Consider the following 19751-nt stretch of genomic DNA (forward strand, 5'->3'; position numbering starts at 1 on the left):
AACTGTAAGCATACAGGTTTTACAGGCTCTCCAGAGCAGTGGTCACAGCACCAAGCCTGGCAGAGTTCAAGAATTGTTTAGACAATGCTCTCAAGGAACATGGTGAGTTCCTAGGGCTGTCCTGAGCAGGGCCAGGAGTTGGACTCAATGATCCTGATGGGTCTCTTCCAACTCAGCACATTCTATGATTTTACAATATATATTATCACAGCAACTAGGAATCCTATTCCCAAAACAAGTATGTATAAAGAGTGGAAAAGGTCACAACTATACACCTGTTTTACCTCACAAGCTAGAAAATATGTTCACTTGCTAAAACCTGAATCCCACACATATATACCCACCCAATTTTATCACTGAAAGCATTCCAGTTTCAGTGGGACAATTTGCAAGTGGGTCTTTTTACAGTCTAACAACTGTAAAATAAATCCAGGTGTCTGGATTTCCATTTCCAAGGCTAAACTTAATATAAAGTCTACAAAACATCTTAGTCACATCAGATACATTTGAAGGTTCAAGACCACTGCTCCAACGGAAGCCTGGCCCTGATATAGCCGAATATTTAAGGATTAAAATAATGGCTTTGAAGTTAAAGTGACTGAAATAGTCATTATTAATGTCCTAGGAGGTAAGGAGCTTGCTGAACCAACAATTTTGCTTCTCATGTCTCATCTGATAGGAAACTGCTTTCCTGTGGTCTCAAATACCTTGTAGATTGAAAGAAAAAAAAAAAGAGAGAAATCTATCAATTTCCCTATAAAAGACTGCCAAAAGCATTTTCTTCTCGAGGCATTTCTCATGAGGGTTCCTTTACCACATCTCGGAAAAGACAGGATTTGAACATTTAATGCAACAGAAGACGGCACAGACTTCAAGACAGCAGGACAGAAGAATAAATTCATTTTGCCCGTCCCTGTGCTACCAGCCAGAGTGGGCACGAGGACCGGGATGCAGGGCACGGCAGCAGGAATGGGCACCAGCCAAAGCACTGGTGACACCGCGCCTCGAAGAGGCCGCTGCACGCCCCAGGATAAATCCTAATTTTTTCCGACCCACCTCGAAACACCGACAAGGAAAAGATGTGCCTGGAGGGCGAGAGCACATGCTGCGCCAGTGTGGACGGGAAACGATCCGAAGTTATCACAAGAGGAAAGGGCGCACAGGACGGGCCCGGGATATCCCCCGGCTGTGAAATGCGGGAAAACTAGACAAGATGTGAAGTGTCCCGGGGCAAGCCCACGCAGCAGCACCCGGCTTCCCCTCCTCTCCGCCGCTTCCTCAGCCTCCGCGGCCCCGCGCTCCTTCCTTTCCTTTCCCTTCCTCCCCTTCCCCCGCTCCCTTTCCCGGGCTGCCCCGTCGGGGCTGATGCGGGAGCGCGGCCGCTCCCCCGGCCCGTCCCCGGTACCTGGTGGTGACCAGCACTGCGGGCGCCGGGCCGCGCTGCTCCATGGCCGCGGGAGGAGGTCCCGCCTCCCTTCCCGGGGCTGGACCGGCCGCCCTGCCGGATGTCAGGCGGCGGCTCCGCTGCAAAATGAGGGAGGGGAAGAAAACGTCCGACACGGGGAGGAAGGAAAAAAAAAAAAAACCGGTGGTTCGTAGTCGGCAGGATTCGAACCTGCGCGGGAAGACCCCAATGGATTTCTAGTCCATCGCCTTAACCACTCGGCCACGACTACACCGACGAGCAAGGTCCTTTCCATGGGAACCCCACTAATTCATCCCCGCGCTTCCTCTTCCTCCCGGGACCGAAACTTCCCCCGACCTTCGGTGCATCCCGGGGCTCTTCTCTTCCTCCTCCTCGCTGGAAACAGCTCGCACACATCTTCCTGCCTTAAAACAATGGGCACGGCGCTGCTTACCAACCCCGTGTCGAGGCAGCGCCAGCGATGCACGGCCACCCCACAGCCCTGGCCACACACCTCGGAGCGGCTTTGTGCTCTGAAGTTTTTATGAGGAAAGAAGAGGGAAGCAGCTGGTCCCTCTGCTGCCCCTCAGGCACCCGCGGCCGGGCCGGGCAGCCCTGGTTTGTTTGCAGGCTGCTGGGCTCATCTGGGCTCTTGATTATCCCAGGGCTTCTCTGCGTTGGTGTGCAGGGCTCCTGCAGGGAAGCACTTAGGAAAAAGCTTCGCACCGGGCACAGATTTGTGGAATCACAGGATTACAGGGTCGTTATTGTTGTAAAAGACCTCGAAGATCATGGGATCCAATCGTTAACACATCCACCATGCTCACCACTAAACCATAACTCTTAGTGCTACATCCACGGGTTTTTTTAACACTTCCAGGGACAGCAAATTCCACCACTTCCCTGAGCTGCCTGTCCCAATGCCTGAACACCCTTTCAATGAAGAAATTTTTCCTGATATCCAATTTAAACCTCTTTTGGTACATCTCGAGGCTATTTCTTCATCTGTCACTTGTTATTTGGGAGAAGAGACCAACCCCCACCTGGCTGCGCCCTCCTTTCAGGTGGTTGTAGGGAGCGATAAGGTGTCCCGAGCCTCCTTTTCTCCAGGTTAAACACTCCCAGCTCTCTCAGCTGCTCCTCATTATATTTGTGCTCCAGAACCTTCTCACCAGCTCTGTTGTACTCCTCTGGACAGACGGAAACCGCAGGAGATGCCAGGGAATATTATAAACGTGACAAAAACCAGATGCTGACACTGTATCAATGCAGCCAGTCCCCAAACAGGCTCAGCACCCCAAGTGGGTGCGCAGCAGCGTCCCCAGAGAGGAGCAGCCCCTCAAAGAGGACCTAGTGAACAGATTAGGACTTTTCACCCCAGAAAGGAACAGCTGGAGGAGTTTGGGATGTGATGGAAATCTGTCAAAATCAAGAGAGGCCCAAAGTGGCAGACACAGAACAGTCTTTTGATGCTTGTGGTGAAACAAGAAATGTGGAGCATGAAACCCATGAGTCAAAACAAAAAAAGGGAGACTTCATAGGTGGGGTTCCTTCCTAAATCCCCATTGTTTTCTCTCCTTGCCACTAAAAACCTTTTGTTAAGCAGAGTGTAAACACCACCACCCAGCTGCAGTCTTTCTGGCACAGGAGTTGCAGTTGCCAGGAGTGCTGCAAGCCACTGGCAAGTGCTTTTGGAACATGAATCATTCTCATGTGGACTCTGAAGGGTTAAAAGGCCCTGGGCTGGAGTTCCTGAAAGCATAACGAATTGCTTCTCTCATGGCATTTTTATCACCATTTGGCTTCCTGGATAGTCCAGTTTATTCAGATAGTAACAAGGAGTAAGCAGCTGGCAGTTTGCTGTCTGAGACAGCAAAAATAGAGCAGGACCTGAGCCATGAGTTCCCACTGAAGCTTGTCATGCTCGCTGAGCAGTGCCCATCCAGATGTTGCCAAGTGCCTGTGAAGGTACTTCAACATCTGGGGATTTTTTCCCCAAAGAGAAGAGTCTGCTTGGCCCCAGTAAGCTGCCCCTCTTTGTCCTGGAGAGCTTGTGTGTACTATGTCTGTGTGCTCATGAAGAAGTCCAAGCACTGCCTGTTTATCTGATTTCCTAACAAGTCTTATCATATATGGCATTTTTATAACTCCACAGCCTGCATCATCATAACAAATGAATAAAACAAGTGCCTCAGTGGTGCTAACTTCTGAAGTTGTGGAAATAATTGGGTGATTTTTCCACGAGGTTAGGTCAGGGTCCTTCATCAGATGGTGACTGTGAAGAGTGAACCTCTGCATAAAAGGTGCACACAAATCAAACCTATTAGGAGAAAACTAATATGCCAAGAGAGCTGTCTGCAGGAGCTGAGCATCAACTTGCCTCTTTCAGAAGCAACCACCTAAAATACTTGGAGTTTGGTTCCCATGTTGCTTTGGATGCTACACAGAAAATTTTTCCACTGAACCCATTTTTTGACTCAATTATCCACTGGAAACCTGCAGGGGAAAGCCTGTGGGAGAATGTGCAAAGAATCTGAGAACCAATACCAGTAGTAATCATCACTTATAAACTTATGTTTTCCTAGCTACTACTTGGGTTACCCTCAGCTGTTCCTCTCTCCTCCATGGTCTCCCTTGCCTCCGTTCAATTGTCTGTGATCGAAGGAAAGAAAAGGTAACTCTGAAGTTTTAGGGCTATTTTCTTTGGGATTTCTGGCTTTTTTCCCTACCTCTTAGCTCTGCAGTACTGACTGGTATGGTAGGTTTCTTGACTTATTGTTACCCATTCTTTTTCTGTTTTTTTTTCCTTTCTTTCTGTACCCTCAGCAAACTGAATCAGCATATTCATGCAGTCAGTGTTTACTAGCCTAATTTATGCATAGCTTCTGTAATAAAGCTATTAATTAATTTGCATAGAATAACTGCCTAAATGCAAACCAATGTTCTTTTACTGCAGGTATGTGTGGTACTGCATTAGAGCCTCAGTGGTTTCTGCATAGATGAGGCAAGGCCAAAGATGACTGCTCCAAGTAGGAGAAGATACTCAAAAAAAAGGAGGTCAGTCTGATTTCAATCAAAAGTCTCTAGAAAATGAAGGAAAAGAATGAGTGGGAGACAAGTAATTAAGTTCAGTAGGAGGTTGAAGGAGTTTTATTTGTGTTCAAGATGTCTGAGCATTGGGAAGTGTCTGTGTAAGAGGAACTCATGCTGGAAAATGGTATCGTCCAGGAAGCCTAAGACAATAGATCTCCCAGCATAGAGGTAATGGAGAAGCCAGGTTTTAAACAGAGTTTATGGAGAGATGCATATAACCTCTATAACTAGAGGTGTAGCTGTTTCATGAGTCAAGTGGCTGTTTCTGGTTTTACTATCACCATCATAAAAAATCTTTTAGCTGTCATTTCACAGACATAAAAGGAAAATGAGATTAGTTATTCTCAGAACTCAAAACTCAGATACCTACTATAAGTAAATCCCAACTGCAATACAATATCCTTATAAATTTCATGATTCTGGGACACCTTTTCAACATTTGGGTTCAGTAATATGGTTCTGCTGATCTGAGATTACCTACTACATAACTGTGTCCTGAGCTGACTTCCGTAATAACCTTGTTTTTACACTGACATAGTCTGGGTTTCCACTTTACCCAGTGGTTTATCACTTTGTGCTATGAAACAAGAATATTTTCCCTCAGAGCTACTATGTCCAGCACAGGCAAGGCTTTGAGAGCAGAGGGCTCCTGGAGGCTCAGCAGCAGCTGGTAAATGAACTCGTAATTTTTCCCCACTTCTTTCTTCCCTTCCATGACCAATGTTTCTACTCTCCTTCCACAGTACCTCTCTGCTCTCCTACTCACTGACTACACACAGGAGCAGGAACTGCAGATGTTTTCTTCAACACAAGGAAAAGCACTGCAAAATAGTGTAAAGGGGTTGAGGTGGTACTTGTGCTTGGAAGTCAGCTCTTACCAGGTGAGGTGGGCATCCCCTGCCACCCTGCACTGCTCTCTCATCAAACCTCTGCCCTGCAGTGTCACATATCAGGAAGACCCAGCTTTGAGCCTTCCTCCCAAATCCTGCTCCCAGAGGCTCAGCACAGGCCCATGGTGTGTGGATATTACAGACCCAATGCCTCAGACACTCAGCTGAGGGTGACTTAGGCTCAGGGACTGCGCATCAGCTTTGTTCTGGAGTAGTTTTTCTGTCCACTAGAGAGCACTCAAATACCACCTATAGACCCGGGATGGGCCACTGGTGCTGACTGCAATCCCCAGCTGTGTCTCATTGTGCTGGTTTTGCCTGCAGTAGAGTTAATTTTCTTCATAGTATCTGGTAAACCATGACACTTACCCTCTGGGAGCCGAGTGCCCAGCTCCTGTCTGGCACCATTCACTCGCACACACAATCCTGCCAGCTCCAGTGTAACCCTCAGCTCGTGCTCAAAACCTGACTCTGGGGCCAGTTACACTGGGATTTTCTATAGAGCTGAAGTCAGCCAGTGATGTGTTTGCAGTTAGGACTGATGTTTGTGTTTGCTTTTGATACAAATTTTACTCCCTATAGCTAAACTTTCACTGACACATAGCCCAGAGGAGTTTTCTCAGCCACCTGCCTCAGCATGCATGGAGGGGACCGAGTGGTATGAAAAAGGGGAAGAATCACCACCTATGCTTAAGGACTGCTCACGAGCCATCTCCTGCAGGCACTGAGGTGCCACAAAGGGTTAAAGCAAGGAAGAAAAACCTCTCAGAGACTGTTCAAATATTGAGTGATTTGTGGCTGGGGTCTGTTCCCTCTGTTCAATGCAAACGGACTGCAGCCCTACAGTTTAATCCCTCTCTGTTCTTCACAGGGGCACAGGGAGATGAAGGGTCTCTATGAGGGTCAAGGTGTGACCCCTTGAACTCATCCTAGGGTCATGTCTGTCTCCTGTACACTGAGCAGGGACCAGCTCTCGCAGCACCGCATCCCTGCCTGGGTGTGATTCTTGGCAGCTCATGGATTTGCTTTTCATCTCCCCCAGAGCAGCAGGAGAACAACAGTGAGTTTATAAGCCCAGAGGGAATTGTCCACCAAGTTTTGAATCCCTGGCAGAGGACTCTAGCTGTAATCATGGTAGGATGAGGGGAAATCAGAGCCCTGCTTAGGGTATAGTATATAAAATGGGGAAAAAAGCAAGGGCAGAGGAACATAGTTAAAAACAAAATAAATTGGCTGTGGAAACACAGTTTAAAAGCTGAACATAAAACTTTTTTTCAGCCTTGATTTGGGAGAAATGAAATATAATTTCATTACTGGAAAAGGCTGTGCTAAGATTCCAGTGAGATGATCACTCACTTATCACTCCTAACACTGTTTTCAGATGACAATTACAAAACCCAGATGTGAACCACTAGGAGATTTTATATTAGGGCTGGGCTTCTCAGTGAGTTTCAAAAGTAGCCAAAATGGTAGGTTTAAAGTTCACTCTTGTTATATGATGGGATAAGGTTGTTGATAGCCTGTCATGGCAGTCTTTTACTCTACACACTTCCTAAACTCAGTATAGATTTATTCTGGAGAGAAGGCAGCAGAGTTATAGAGCTGTTATTCATTATGTCTCATGCTTTTCTCCCTGCTTTAAACATTTAACCTGTAATATGATGAGCCACATGTCAGGAATAATCTAGTAGAAACCATAGGTAATCCCTGCTGAAAAATAAGCCTGGCTCTTGACCTGCTGCAGCCTCTCTTAATTCCACCTCTCTTAAGTTTGAGGGTCCTATCATGGATAAGTTTCATGGTAGCCAGTGAGGAAGAAAATATGAGATTTCCTGGTTTGCCCCAGTTTAATAAAGCTGTGCCCTAAAATACAGAAAATTGTCTACATTATTCAAAAAATCACATCTGCAGTAGACAGATACAGTAAATTTTTTTTCTTTCCCCAAAGAAACAATAGTTTTTTGGGTAGTTGAATCTTTACATAGCAGCAATGAAAAGTATTTCCCCAGTCAAGGAAAGGTGAAGGAACAGTCAATAACTGTACAAGTTTCCAGGTAGGCTCCTAAATATGTTTGCCAAGTTTTTCAAGTCCATCTTCACCACACACCTGACTGAAGCTGGTGCTCAAGGATTTTACTTTTATTTCCCTCACTGCCACCAAATAGGTTCTGGAGGTGTTTATGTTTGTGCTAAGTTATTTGGTAAGAGATGAGCAAGAGCCTAAGGTCTGCTTGGTTTGAGTGCTGGCTCCTGGTTGCTCATTACCTGAGTGAAATGTGAAAACTCCCTTTATGAAGATTCCTGACTGCAAGAGTAAAGGCTGAGATTCATGGAGACCCAGGCTTCTCTGCTGAACTACCCACCAGAGCACAGTGTGAACCATTCAGGTTAGAGCTGGCCAGGTTTTGTTCCTGGATTTCCTTTTAAAATTAGGAAACCTTTCAGGGTCATTGTTGGAACAATTCCTCTATTTTATGAATGATCCTGGACCTGACTAAAATTCTCCCAAAAGGAAAAATTTGAACTTTCGGAATTAGCATGGAAAAGAAAGGCTGGGAGGTGAGGGGGTGTTAGTATGCTATTCTTCAGCACCTCTTCCTAAAAAGATGTGTGCAGTTGCTCCATATATCTGCCAGTCTCACTGTCTGCTCCCCACTGAAAAACTCTGCAGTAACCCAATGACCCATTTTAACCAAACACAACAGAGGAGGAAATGACTGGACAGCTTTTAGCTCCTCCAACTATTGTAAAAACCTGGCAGCTCGATAGGTGAGAGGCCAGGATTTGTGTCCCTCTAAGGGAAAGGCTGAGGCATAAACTCAGCAGATACTTGTTTGATTTGGCTCAGTCACCTCTCATGTACCTCCAGTGTGTGATGGAAATAAAATGGAAGTACAGTGCAGGTTTTTTGGTAAACTGAGTCGCACTGGTTCTGCTGCACTCTTTTCAATCCAAGATAACTAATTTGGCAGATGCCATGAAAGAGATTTCAATGGCCCAACCTTTTCTAGGTGACAGCAAGCCAGGATAGAGTGACCCAGTTGTCCAAGGAGATCTGCAAGATGCCTCTGTCTCATAGCACAGCCAGTACAACCCATCTCATCAACCAGTCATTCATACACAGCTGTGGTCAGAAGGTGAACATCCTTCCAGGTCAATGGTGTTTCTTCCAGGAGCTGAGTTTAGCTCACAGATGTTTTACAACAAGTATTTTAAGTCAGATGCTCAGACTCTTACCTAAAAAGTGGCCGAGAGATTCTGGGTTTCACCAGGTCATGGACATGGGTATTTAAATTCAGGTTATTTAATGAAGATATTTGTGGTTGCAATTGTAAAAGGTGTTATGAAGCAGTAACAACATGACTATCCAGTTTCACACAGTGAGATTATTCTTGCTTAAAATTAGATTTTGACCTGCTCAGCATCTTGCTCTGTGCTGATCTGGTAGACTTGCTTTGTAGTCAGTGGACAAAAGGAAAAATTCTGGCCCAAAGAGTGGCACAGCTGATATGTGTCCAACAAATCTCATGTTGTAGGTCAAGTGAAATGAATCTACCCTAAATGCTTCTTCATCACACTCCTCCAAAACAGTAAATATTAAAGTGGCACTGTATGGGTGCTGGAGATTTTAGAGAAATGGGTGATTGTTCTTCAGAAAGACAGAGGAAAAAACATCCTCAGAGAGATATGTAGCTATTTATGGTACAATGGTGTAGCAAGCATTTTGGATATTTTTCTCATGAGTCAAGTTTTCAGCTTTCTGTAGTGCTAGAAGAAGCAACCACCACCTGGTGAGAGAAACAATCAGCCTAGGAGAACGGAAATGAAGTCTCCTTGGGAGACCCCATTGTTCAAGCTGGTCCTACAACCAGCTGTATCCATTCCCACTTCATATGACTGGAGCCTAAGCTGGAATCAGTCACTGGGATGTTCAAAGCTACAATTAAAAAAACAGAATGGTAATTGCTACCCAAGCATTACACAGTCAGGGGAAGTGGTTTGGGCTGTGCTGCGTTGGGGAGTAAAAAAGGGAAATGCAGGAATTCAGGAAAAACTGGTTGCATGGAAGATACTCTTCCTTCCTGACTCTCCAGCAGGAACATCCATATCAACCCCGTGCAAGGTTGTAAATACACCTTTAATATTTCCTTAATCCTTTTCCCAAGCTGCCCACAAGAGCAGCCCCCAACAGGGACCTGCTACTACAGAGATGGAAAAACTAAGATGTTAAGGAGAGTGGCTGTCCCAGGTCCCAGCCAGCACTGGCTGAGGTCTCTCCCCAGGGCAGTGTTCTTCATTGATCTTGCTGCCAACTTCTCAGCTGCCCACCAAATACCAAAGGCCCAGACTTTTCTTCCAGGAGCTGAATTTAGCTCACAGATATTTTATAACAAGCATTTTAAGTCGGATGCTCTGACTCTTACCTAGAAAGTGGCTGACAGATTCTGGGTTTTACCAGTTCATGGGCATGGCTATTTAAATTAATGGTTTTTAACTAATTTTTTTTAATCACCTCTCTTCCAACAAGAAAAGCCACTGTTTCTTGGCTGGCAAAGGTCCAGCCCAGCCATCCTGGAATAAGCTTTTGGAGGAATGAAGGCAAGGCCACAGACAATCCTGACAATGACCTAGGTTTTCTACACACAAGCCCATTGGGTACCCCGCCCTGATCTCCAGGGTCTCCAGCGTTTCATTTACACAAGTAAATTAAATAGCGCCAGGGAACCAAGTCAGCATTTTCACAGAGTTAAGAAGGTCTCTGGTGTGTTTTTGGACTCAGACCCTGATGAATCGTTCCTGGGGCAGTTCAGTTGCTAACACAGGCCAGAGACCTTTCTCAGCTGACAGCTGTGCATGACCACCAGCTCTGGAGATGATGGGAGTTTATCCATGTGGACATGGGCTGATCCACAGCACCTGACCTTGGTACCAATGAGTGTTCCTACAAACATTTAATTTAGTATAGATGTAGCCCAAGTGGCTGCCTCTACTTACACAATTACGTCCACCTGAAGAGCTCGTGAGTCTTTACATTCACAACCTAGCTTATAAATACTGTATCTACAAGCCATTACTGTATAAAGGAAGAAGCTATGGAGAAGATTCAGAGAAAAAAAGGTATGGAGAAGATTCAGATTTGGCTTCATTTGCAGTTTCCACACGGCTTATTCGTCAAGGCCAGGACAGCCTTTGACTGTCCCTGTGCCTTTGACTCTTATAAAATAAAACTGTCAGCCCAGACTGAGTCTGCGTGCAGGGTGAGGCCCTACAGAAAGGACAGCGGCAGAATTTAATACTTCCTTGTTCCAAGTGTGAAGTGCTGATTAGCAAATCAGCAGCTGCCCTCCCAACAATCATTTAATGTCATTTCATTTCATTTCATTTCATTTCATTTCATTTCATTTCATACAGGACCCAGTCATATTACATCATTTTGAGCTGCACTTTTCTTCTGGACACAGATGAAGGAGCCCAAAATGGCATATTTTGACTTACTGACCTGGTGAGATCAATGTGTGAACTGTAGAAACAGGCAGAGCCGCCTGTACGCTGCTGAAGTGACCCACACACAGTGCTGTGCTCTTCAAGGATTTCTTCAGTATCAGAAAGTCGCATCTTATTTATTTTTTTCCAACTAAATTCTGATGATCTTCTCATAAAGTCGTGCTCAGGTGCTAAAATAGGTACCTGGGGTTTCTCTGCGGGCTGCAGGATACCCAGGACACCCCTGTTGACTCACAGAATCATTTAGGTTGGATCATTTAGGAAAAGATCTATAGACATGGTGCTGGTCAATGAGGTAGGTTAGAATGCCCCCCTCTTTTCTGAGGCAGCAGCTGGAGGTCTGGATGTCTCAGGTGGCACCATATATTCCCATTAAGGAATCTGATACTGTCTCAGGTGCCTGAACCTACACAAGTGTTCTGGTGTGTAAGGACAGACAAGTGGGCAAGGCAAAGCGAGCATGTTGCCTGCATTAAATATAAATCATAGAACCATAAAAACGCCTGGGTTGGAAGGAACCTTAAATATCATCTTGTTCTGCCCCACCTTCCCCCCCGCCCCCCTTCCCCTCCCTGTCATGGGCAGGGGCACCTTTCCCTAGATCAGGTTGTTCAAGCCCCATCCAACCTGCCCTTGTACACTTTCAGGGACAGGATATCCACAGCTTCTCTGGGTAACCTGTTCCAGTGCCTCACCACCCTCACAGTGAAGAATTTCTTCCTAATATCCAATCTAAATCTCTCATCTTTTCGTTTAAAACCATTCCCCCTTGTCCTATCACTATCTACCTGTGTAAAGAAAATTGTTCTGCCTCTTTTCTATAAGCCCCCTTTAAGTACGGTGAGGCTGCAGTGAGGTCTCCCTGGATCCTTCTCTTCTCCAGGCCGAACAGCCCCAGCTCTCTCAGCCTGTCTTCATAGGAGAGGTGCTCCACCCTTGTGATCATCTTTGTGTCCTTCTCTAAATAACAGATCTGTGCCTTTCTTGCTGAGGCAGAAACAGATGCTACCTAAATACCGGTGTCTGTACAGCCCACACCAGCTTGTCTTCAAAGAACTGAGATAGGCAGTTGTGAACACACACCACTATGATGTGTTAGGAAATCAAGGTTGTCCCTAATAGGGTGCTTGACATCCCACACTGGAATGTGTCAGTGGCTCCATCCATGCAGCTGTCCCTGCCCAGAGGCATGCCTTTAACTTTAGTGGGAGAACTAAATAAATATGCAGGTGCTGCAGGATGTAATACATTGCATATTTCTCCTTCTATTGCATTTACCAATGGAAAGATATACAGGCAGAAAGCTTGTTCAGAGTTACACCTCAAAACTATGCAAAGGACCCGTCCTTAAGCAAGATATGATTTGCTCTTTGTGTTAACTCGATGACTCTTTGAGACAGAGTCTCAAATGTGAAATAAGATGGAACTTCACCTGATACACCCGTAGTAAAATTTTAACACCTGATCCTGCAACTCACGCTCAAGTCTGTTTAATGCACAACACAGAGAAAAAGGGATGTCCCCACAAAATGTATTCCCATTTTCAGCCAGTTTTCCATCTCCCTCCTCTGTACACAGCACACACTTGTACTGGGTTGCTTTTCGTGTGCTTCACAGCCTACAGGGAGAGAAACCAGAGTGGGTGCCTTCCAAACTGCTAGTGCCTTCCACATTCCATCTGTGCCGCGGGAAACACCTGTATGGATCCTCAGTGCTATAAATCCCGTCTCCAGGAGATGGTGCTCCTGCCCTGGGAGAGCCGTGTCCGCACGCTTCCTGAAGATGCTCGGTCCCACCGCAGCCACTCGGTCCCTTTGCTGAACTGGGACGGGGTGACCCTGTGGGATGGGTTCTTCTCTGAGCTTCTCGTGCTGCTCAGCAGTTGAAGTAGAAAGAGGCCCACGGCACTAAATGTTTACAAAACAAAAAGTTGGAAAAGGCAAGATGGAAAAGGAAAGCAGAAACTATGGGGTTAAAATGCAGAACTGTATAGGAGACCAGAAGGAACCAGTGGTAAGAATTAGTTTGTGTACTGCTCAGTTTGCCCCATGGTCTGTGCTGGTTTCTGTGGGGCCTTTCAGGTGAGAGTCATCTCTCCTCTGGGCCCAAGCCACCCACGTCTGTCATGAAAGGACATGCTGCCCTGGCAGGGAAATCAGGGACAAACTTTGACAAAAGTGATGCAGACCATGCAAAGTTGCAAGCACACGGAACTTTGCACCACATCTTTTCCCCCACCCACACACCCACCTTCCTCCATCAATTCTTCTCCTCTCACAGCCCAGCACAGCAGCAGGAACGGAGGAGTGAAGGGAGGAATGCTGGGCTGGAGCTGAGGGGTGGCAGGTCTTCTCTGGCCCTCCACACAGCTCAGCTGACCCCCAGGGCTTGTTGGTATCCCCGGAGTAACTGTCCAGGAAACCTAATTTGCCAGAATTTAGTTCAATTTGTCAGGTCTATGGTGGAAAATAAAATCATGGGATTCAAGCATTGAAGTGAATGAGAGAGAAAAAGTAGCAACAATACCACAGGGATCGAAGATAACTTAAAGGGAAAAAACACCCCAAACATCTTCCTTCCATGTTCATAGTGGTGAACAGCTGCATCCAGAAAGTTATGAGTGAGATAACCAGTTATTATTGGAGTTATTACCAATAACTTCAGTTATTGGTAAGACTTTGCATTGTGATAGAAAGCAAAGGATGTGGTTTTTGTATGGAGTAATTCTGTCTCAAGTGGAAGAGAAGTGAGCCTGACACAACAGCCATGAGCAGCACTGGCTGGGGAGGGATGGGGAGAGGGCAGAGAAGGAATCTCCTAGGAACACTTAGGAACTAGAAAGATCAGGGTGAGGTACTCTGTTCCTTTTCTGGCGTTCCCTTGGGTGTCCGCTGGCAAATACTCTCCCAGCCAGGTCTCCCCTTCTCCTCCCTGATACCTCCAAATCTCAGGAGCCTTCACAAAAGGACTGGGAGCTGGAGGACAAGAAGCTGGGGAGGAGCACAGTGATGTGGAAAACTGATAAGAGAAAAAAAGACTGAGTGGAGATCTAAGGATTTAATATGTAAAGATAAGGAATCATGGAGCAGAGCTTGAGAAGAGCTGTAGGACAGTGCTTCCCCTGGTGACATCTCACATGTTCATCCAGGGGTGGGGAGGAGGCAGCTGAGGGCTTTCTTCACCTCTGCAACAGCTGTCTCAGCTGGGCTCTGTGTTAATGCTGTAGGAACTGCTTTCTGGAGGTATTGCTCTCCCTCCAGGAACTAGTAATGGGAAGAAGGTGATTAGTTAGGCTGAGAAGGAAGCCAGAAAGCAGGGAAGTGAATCCCACCCCTTCCAACTAGATGCTGGCCTAGACTACCACCATGGGGACACTTGGGGTGAGTCATCACCATGACCCAGCATCTGTACTTGGTGCATTGACAAATTACTTGCTGACTCTGCACTTTTCAAAAAACAAATGGGCTTTTTTTTTTTTAATTGACTGAGTGCTCAACTGTGTTTTGACTCACTATTTTCAGGTGGCTTATGCCAGACCCTGTCGACCAGATGCTGAATAGAACAATTTTCCCTGAGGAAAGCCTTTTTCAAGAAGCTTTTTTGTTTCCAGAAAGATTGAACTCTCAGCAAAGCATTTCCATAAGTCTCCTGTCCCCTAGCTAGAGCACAGTGCTCAAATAGAAAGTGATGAGAGACAACCACAGCTTTAGGCAGCCAGGCTAAGCTGACGTCAGGTCTCTGAGCCTGAAGCAAAGCAGCCTACGGGGTCCTTGAATCCATCTGATGTTTCATGCATGGAGTTTGTACCTTGATTTTTCTTGTCTTCCTTGTCTGTCCCTGTGCAGACAATCAGAAAGAATTCAGTTTGGCTTCAGTTTAAGTAAGTTTTGGAAGGAGTTGCTGGAAGATTTGGAAAGAAAAAGATGCTGTTGCTTAGCTACTTGCTGAGCTGGCCCTGCCATCACTTGTAGCCATCTCGCTAGAAGACATTTGTTAAGAGAAGCCCCAAGAGGCTTCTTGTGTGGTCACTACATGAAAACATACTCTTCCAAATAGGCACTGGCATCAGTATTCTTATCACTCTGAACTTTCTCAAGACTTGAAAAGTTGGTGGAGCCCTACTGGCTCAGCTAACAGAAACAGCCACAAACACCTCCAGTTTTGAAGCATGGAGGTGTTTTGTCACTGTAGCTTATTACTGTTCCATCAGAAAGGGCTGGGGACAGGAAAGGTGAGGTGGAGGTGCAGAGCTCTGTGAATGGGCTGAGAAATGAGGCATATGGATATTCCTTGAGGATTTCCCTTCTGCCTCAGTTTCCTCATTTGACAAGTGGTCTTCTATGCCTGGTGGGGTTCTAGTTAAATCAAATTCATTGCTGTGCTGAAGAGCATCAGTAGGGCAGCCCCTCTGCCAGGCTGAGACCTTGCCCATAGCTGCACAAGAGGATGTAGCCATGGTTAGGTGATTCACCCTGACCAGAACTGAACCCCTGTGCATGGAAATGATTCAGTGCTCCACACACAAAGGTCCCCATCTGCCATGGACAATGCAGAAGGGCAAGCAGGGCGGTGCTGGGCACAAAAATAGGGAGCGGAGGAAGGGGGACTGCAACAGAGGGGACAAGCCCAAGTGTCAGCCAGACAGGAATGATTCCTTCCTGATCCTGAAGCAATCAGCATCTGGGAAAAATTTTTCCCAGTGAGAAAACTGGCTTAGTGAGAGGACTGTCCCCTTCTTTCCAAAAGCCTGACGAGAAGGGTCTATTAGTCAAGGAAGGGAGAAACTGTAGTGGGACATGGTGCAAGCTGTTTCAGGAGTCAGGATCCCTCCTGGGCATACAGCCATTGGCTTCATGTTATTTGGGACTGGTTTGTAGGGAAAAATTAGAGGCAAATGTGGCCCTTCTTCTTATGTTTTGTCTCACTTCTGATTTAATACTCAGTGAACAGGGTGTCAGGACAGTCTAAAATCTGTGTTTTTCAGCTTGTGATGGAGATACCCAGAGGATCTGTAAGTGTAAGAGCAAAGAAAGATGGAGCAAGTGAGCAGGGCTAGATCCAGGATCACCACATTGGCTGAGGGGCCCCAAGCGCAGGAGCACATCACTGTGCCCACAGCAGTGGGGAGTGCCCTCAGGAGAAACAAGTCTGTTTGCTGGTGAAGCCGAATGGACATAAAATCTCCCTCAGTTATGTGGGTGTTTTTTTCTGTATAAACTTGCTAATTGAGTTGTAAAATAAAACTTCAGCCTTTCCTCTCCAATTTCTGCTGCTGCAGCAGCGTGCTAATTTGGGTTTGGAAGGGGGCTGGTAGAAGGTGGCTTTTTGCCAGCGTGAAATTATGCGCAAAAGTTTTGCAGTGGGAGAGAGGGGAGCCTGTCCCCGGCACAGGGAAGGACTGGGGGCAGGAGCTGCTGTGCCGCTGTGCAGAGCTTGGGAGGCTTGGGAAGGTCTTGCAGCTGGGCTGGGCTGGGCTGATGGAAATTCAAGAAAGCCCAAAAGGGTTTAAATGAGGCTGCAATGGAGAACAGATGGGAAAGTCAGTGCTCGCGTGTCTCGCTAGACACTGTGTGGTTGAGAGGATGGGCTGTGGCATTTCACATCTACCCTCCAGCACGGCCAGGCAGGATTTGCTGATTTGCTGCTTGTGTTGGTGTACCTGTGCATGTGTGCATGTTCATTCATGTGCCTTCTGGTGTGGGCATGTGTGCCTGGTGTGTGTCTGGCTCACAGACGTGTGTCCATGTCACTGGGGTTGTGTGGGTATGTGTGTGCCTGTGTCTGGGTCTCCATACAGACTGTGAGGACAGGGATCTGGCTCTTGTCACCCAGCAGCACAATGCTCTGTCATGGGGACAGCTGTGCACAGGGACAAGGATGGTGTGGTGCAAACTGGTGCAGAGGAACCCATTATTCAGCTCAGCCAGCTCGCAGCAGGCAGGGATTTGGTGCAGGTGCCACACTGGGGGCTGAGAAGAGGACTGGTCTGTGGGCAAAAGAAGTGGTGAGGGAAGGATAAACAGGAGGCACAGCTGTCTGTTGTATCAATGTAACTTTAATTTTTGAAAGATACACATGAAAAATGCAGTGGCAGTGACAGTTCCAGGGTGAAGCTTGGGGTTCCACATGTGGCAGGTACATGCACCCCAACCTGCAGGAGGATGTACAGTCTTGGGGGCTCGAGGCTAGGCCTACACTCACCATTTTTGTACCTTGCACTGTTTCCCATAAAACTGACTGTGTGAAATGATTCCAGGCAGGATGCTCCAGAAAACATTGCAAGAAGCCCAGAGGTTTATGGATACACTTGTCTGCCGATTTGACAGTCCTTCCCATCCCATCATCTTTCCACCCTTTTGCTGACCCTTTTGGTCCCTTCCTTGGGCAGCACTGGGAAGGGAGTGCTGCCATGCGCTGCAGCAGAAGCATCAGGAGCATCAGCAGGAGCATCAACTTGGAGCCTGGGGCTGCTCTTCGAGGTGGGGTTGAGTGGAACAGGACCAGACAGTACTTTTCAGCGTTCCCATCTTTGGGAAGAGATGCCCTGGAGCACTCAGCCCTATTGCCATGTTCTGGTTTTGTGGGGGCTCCCAAGTGGAGTCTCAGCACCCTGGCCTGGGGGGAGTGAGGCCTCAGGGGCTGTAAGGCCTTGTCAGACAGTTTTTAAAAATGACTTTTACTATCTGAAGAGCATCAGGTTGTATTGAATAACGGACTGACAAAAGAATAACAGTTTTTGAAGCCTTCCTCTTGCTGGCCCTTCCTCTGCCTCCTGCCCCAGCTGGGTTAGGGCTCCCGGGGGTCACTGACTGCTGGGGGGCTAGTGTGTGCAAGGCTCTGTGTGAACACGCTGGGTGTGCAAATGCCATGCAAGCCATGTACACTCCATGTACAGGCTGTGCAAGCCCTGTGCAAAGGCTGTGCAAACTCTGCAAGTGCTGTGCAAGGTGTGCAAATGGCTTCAGGCCTGGCCATCCAGCACTGCATGGGACAGGGATTTCTTGGGATGGTGTCCTGGGAGCAGCGTCTGTGTCTCCGCACAGTGTGTGTGTACATACCGAGCAAAGCCACTGGTTGGCATTAGAAACCCGCTCGCGATACTGTGACAAAACACCTGTAAAATTACAGCAGAAAGAAATCCAAGAGGCTGCAGTGACAAATGCTTGTGAGAAGCAATTGTTTCGGGGGGGAGAAGGGAAAAAAAAGCCGTGTTTGTTTTGGCGAAACACCTACATTCCTTCAAATAAATCATCGCAGCGCTTGTTTTTGTATTTGCGGAGAAATCGCAACAGACATAACCAGGGACTTAAGAGACTTGAAATAACATCCTAGTAAATACCCCACTTTGTTATTTTAATCGACACCCAAGGAAACATCTGAATTTTACCAAGGAAACCCTCCGTGCGAGGGAAAACATCAGCCCGCAGCCCGGCCGGGGCTTTGTTTTGCTCCGGTGTCGGACTTCCGAGGCGGAATTACCGGGGCCGATGGAGGCTCGGGGCAGCCCGGGGCATCTCGGAGCGGTGCAGGAGAGCCCGGGGCCCCGGGGCCGCCCCACAGCGGGTCGCTCCGGCTCCCCCGGCCGCTCCCGGCCCCGGCCCCGCCGGCAGCATCACCCCCGCGGGCCAGTGTCGGGGAAAGCGGTCTGCCCGAAACGTGGTTCCTCCGTTCGAAATAGAGCCGGGGCTGCCTCATCTCCAGTGTGGGACCGGGACCCCCGCCCCAGTACGGGGTGGTGGGTGACACCCTCCAATAAGGGGTGAAGTTTCTCGGTCCAGTCATCGGTGGGGGGCTCCCCGCTCCGAAAAATGACCCCTGCACACAGAGGTGGCGGTGCCCCCCAACTTCTCGCCATCCCGAACTGGGGCCGCCTTCCAAAGTCGGACACAACTCCATCCCACCCCACAGTTAGGCTGGGGTGACGCCGTGGCACGGGGCTGTGGGACGCAGCTCTCCCCGCCAAATGAGGGGTGTGGGTTGTCCCCACCGGGTGGGGGGCCGGAGCCTGGAAGGTTCTCTCTCTTGCCGGGAGAGCCGGGGCGAGGTCCGAGGGGGAGCCCGGGGGTCTGTCACCTGCTGGGGCGGGCGGGGCAGAGCCCGAGGGGTATCTGGGGGGGTCTCTCACCTGCCGGGGCGGGCGGAGCCGGCTCCGGGGGACATCCGGGGGTCTCTCACCTGCCGGGGCGGGCGGAGCGGGCTCCGGGGGACATCCGGGGGTCTCTCACCTGCCGGGGCGGGCGGAGCGGGCTCCGGGGGACATCCGGGGGTCTCTCACCTGCCGGGACGGGCGGAGCGGGCTCCGGGGGGCATCCGGGGGTCTCTCACCTGCCGGGACGGGCGGAGCGGGCTCCGGGGGGCATCCGGGGGTCTCTCACCTGCCGGGACGGGCGGAGCGGGCTCCGGGGGGCATCCGGGGGTCTCTCACCTGCCGGGGCGGGCGGAGCGGGCTCCGAGGGACATCCGGGGGTCTCTCACCTGCCGGGGCGGGCGGAGCGGGCTCCGAGGGACATCCGGGGGTCTCTCACCTGCCGGGGCGGGCGGAGCGGGCTCCGAGGGACATCCGGGGGTCTCTCACCTGCCGGGGCGGGCGGAGCGGGCTCCGGGGGGCATCCGGGGGTCTCTCACCTGCCGAGACAGGCGGAGCGGGCTCCGGGGGGCATCCGGGGGTCTCTCACCTGCCGGGGCGGGCGGAGCGGGCTCCGGGGGACATCCGGGGGTCTCTCACCTGCCGGGGCGGGCGGAGCGGGATCCGGGGGACATCCGGGGGTCTTTCACCTGCCGGGACGGGCGGAGCGGGCTCCGGGGGGCATCCGGGGGTCTCTCACCTGCCGGGGCGGGCGCGGGGCGCGGGCGGCGCG

At 49.0% G+C, this 19751-nt stretch overlaps 1 protein-coding gene and 1 non-coding gene across 2 annotated transcripts in view; both read right to left on the reverse strand.

Annotated features, from left to right (window-relative positions):
• HS1BP3 (HCLS1 binding protein 3) overlaps nucleotides 1-1484 on the reverse strand; it is a 50446-nt gene extending 48962 nt beyond the window's left edge. Inside the window, exon 1 of the mRNA XM_069011669.1 lies at nucleotides 1406-1484. Within this exon, the coding sequence (XP_068867770.1) occupies nucleotides 1406-1449 (44 nt within the window). The 5' untranslated portion in view covers nucleotides 1450-1484. The remainder of the gene's footprint in view (nucleotides 1-1405) is intronic.
• A 110-nt stretch (nucleotides 1485-1594) lies between these two features.
• Nucleotides 1595-1676, reverse strand: TRNAS-AGA (transfer RNA serine (anticodon AGA)). Its single transcript has one exon. It is a non-coding gene; the product is annotated as a tRNA-Ser (tRNA).
• Nucleotides 1677-19751: the final 18075 nt, after the last annotated feature.

This window comes from Aphelocoma coerulescens, chromosome 3, assembly GCF_041296385.1.
Source record: "Aphelocoma coerulescens isolate FSJ_1873_10779 chromosome 3, UR_Acoe_1.0, whole genome shotgun sequence".
Taxonomy (NCBI): Eukaryota; Metazoa; Chordata; class Aves; order Passeriformes; family Corvidae; genus Aphelocoma; species Aphelocoma coerulescens.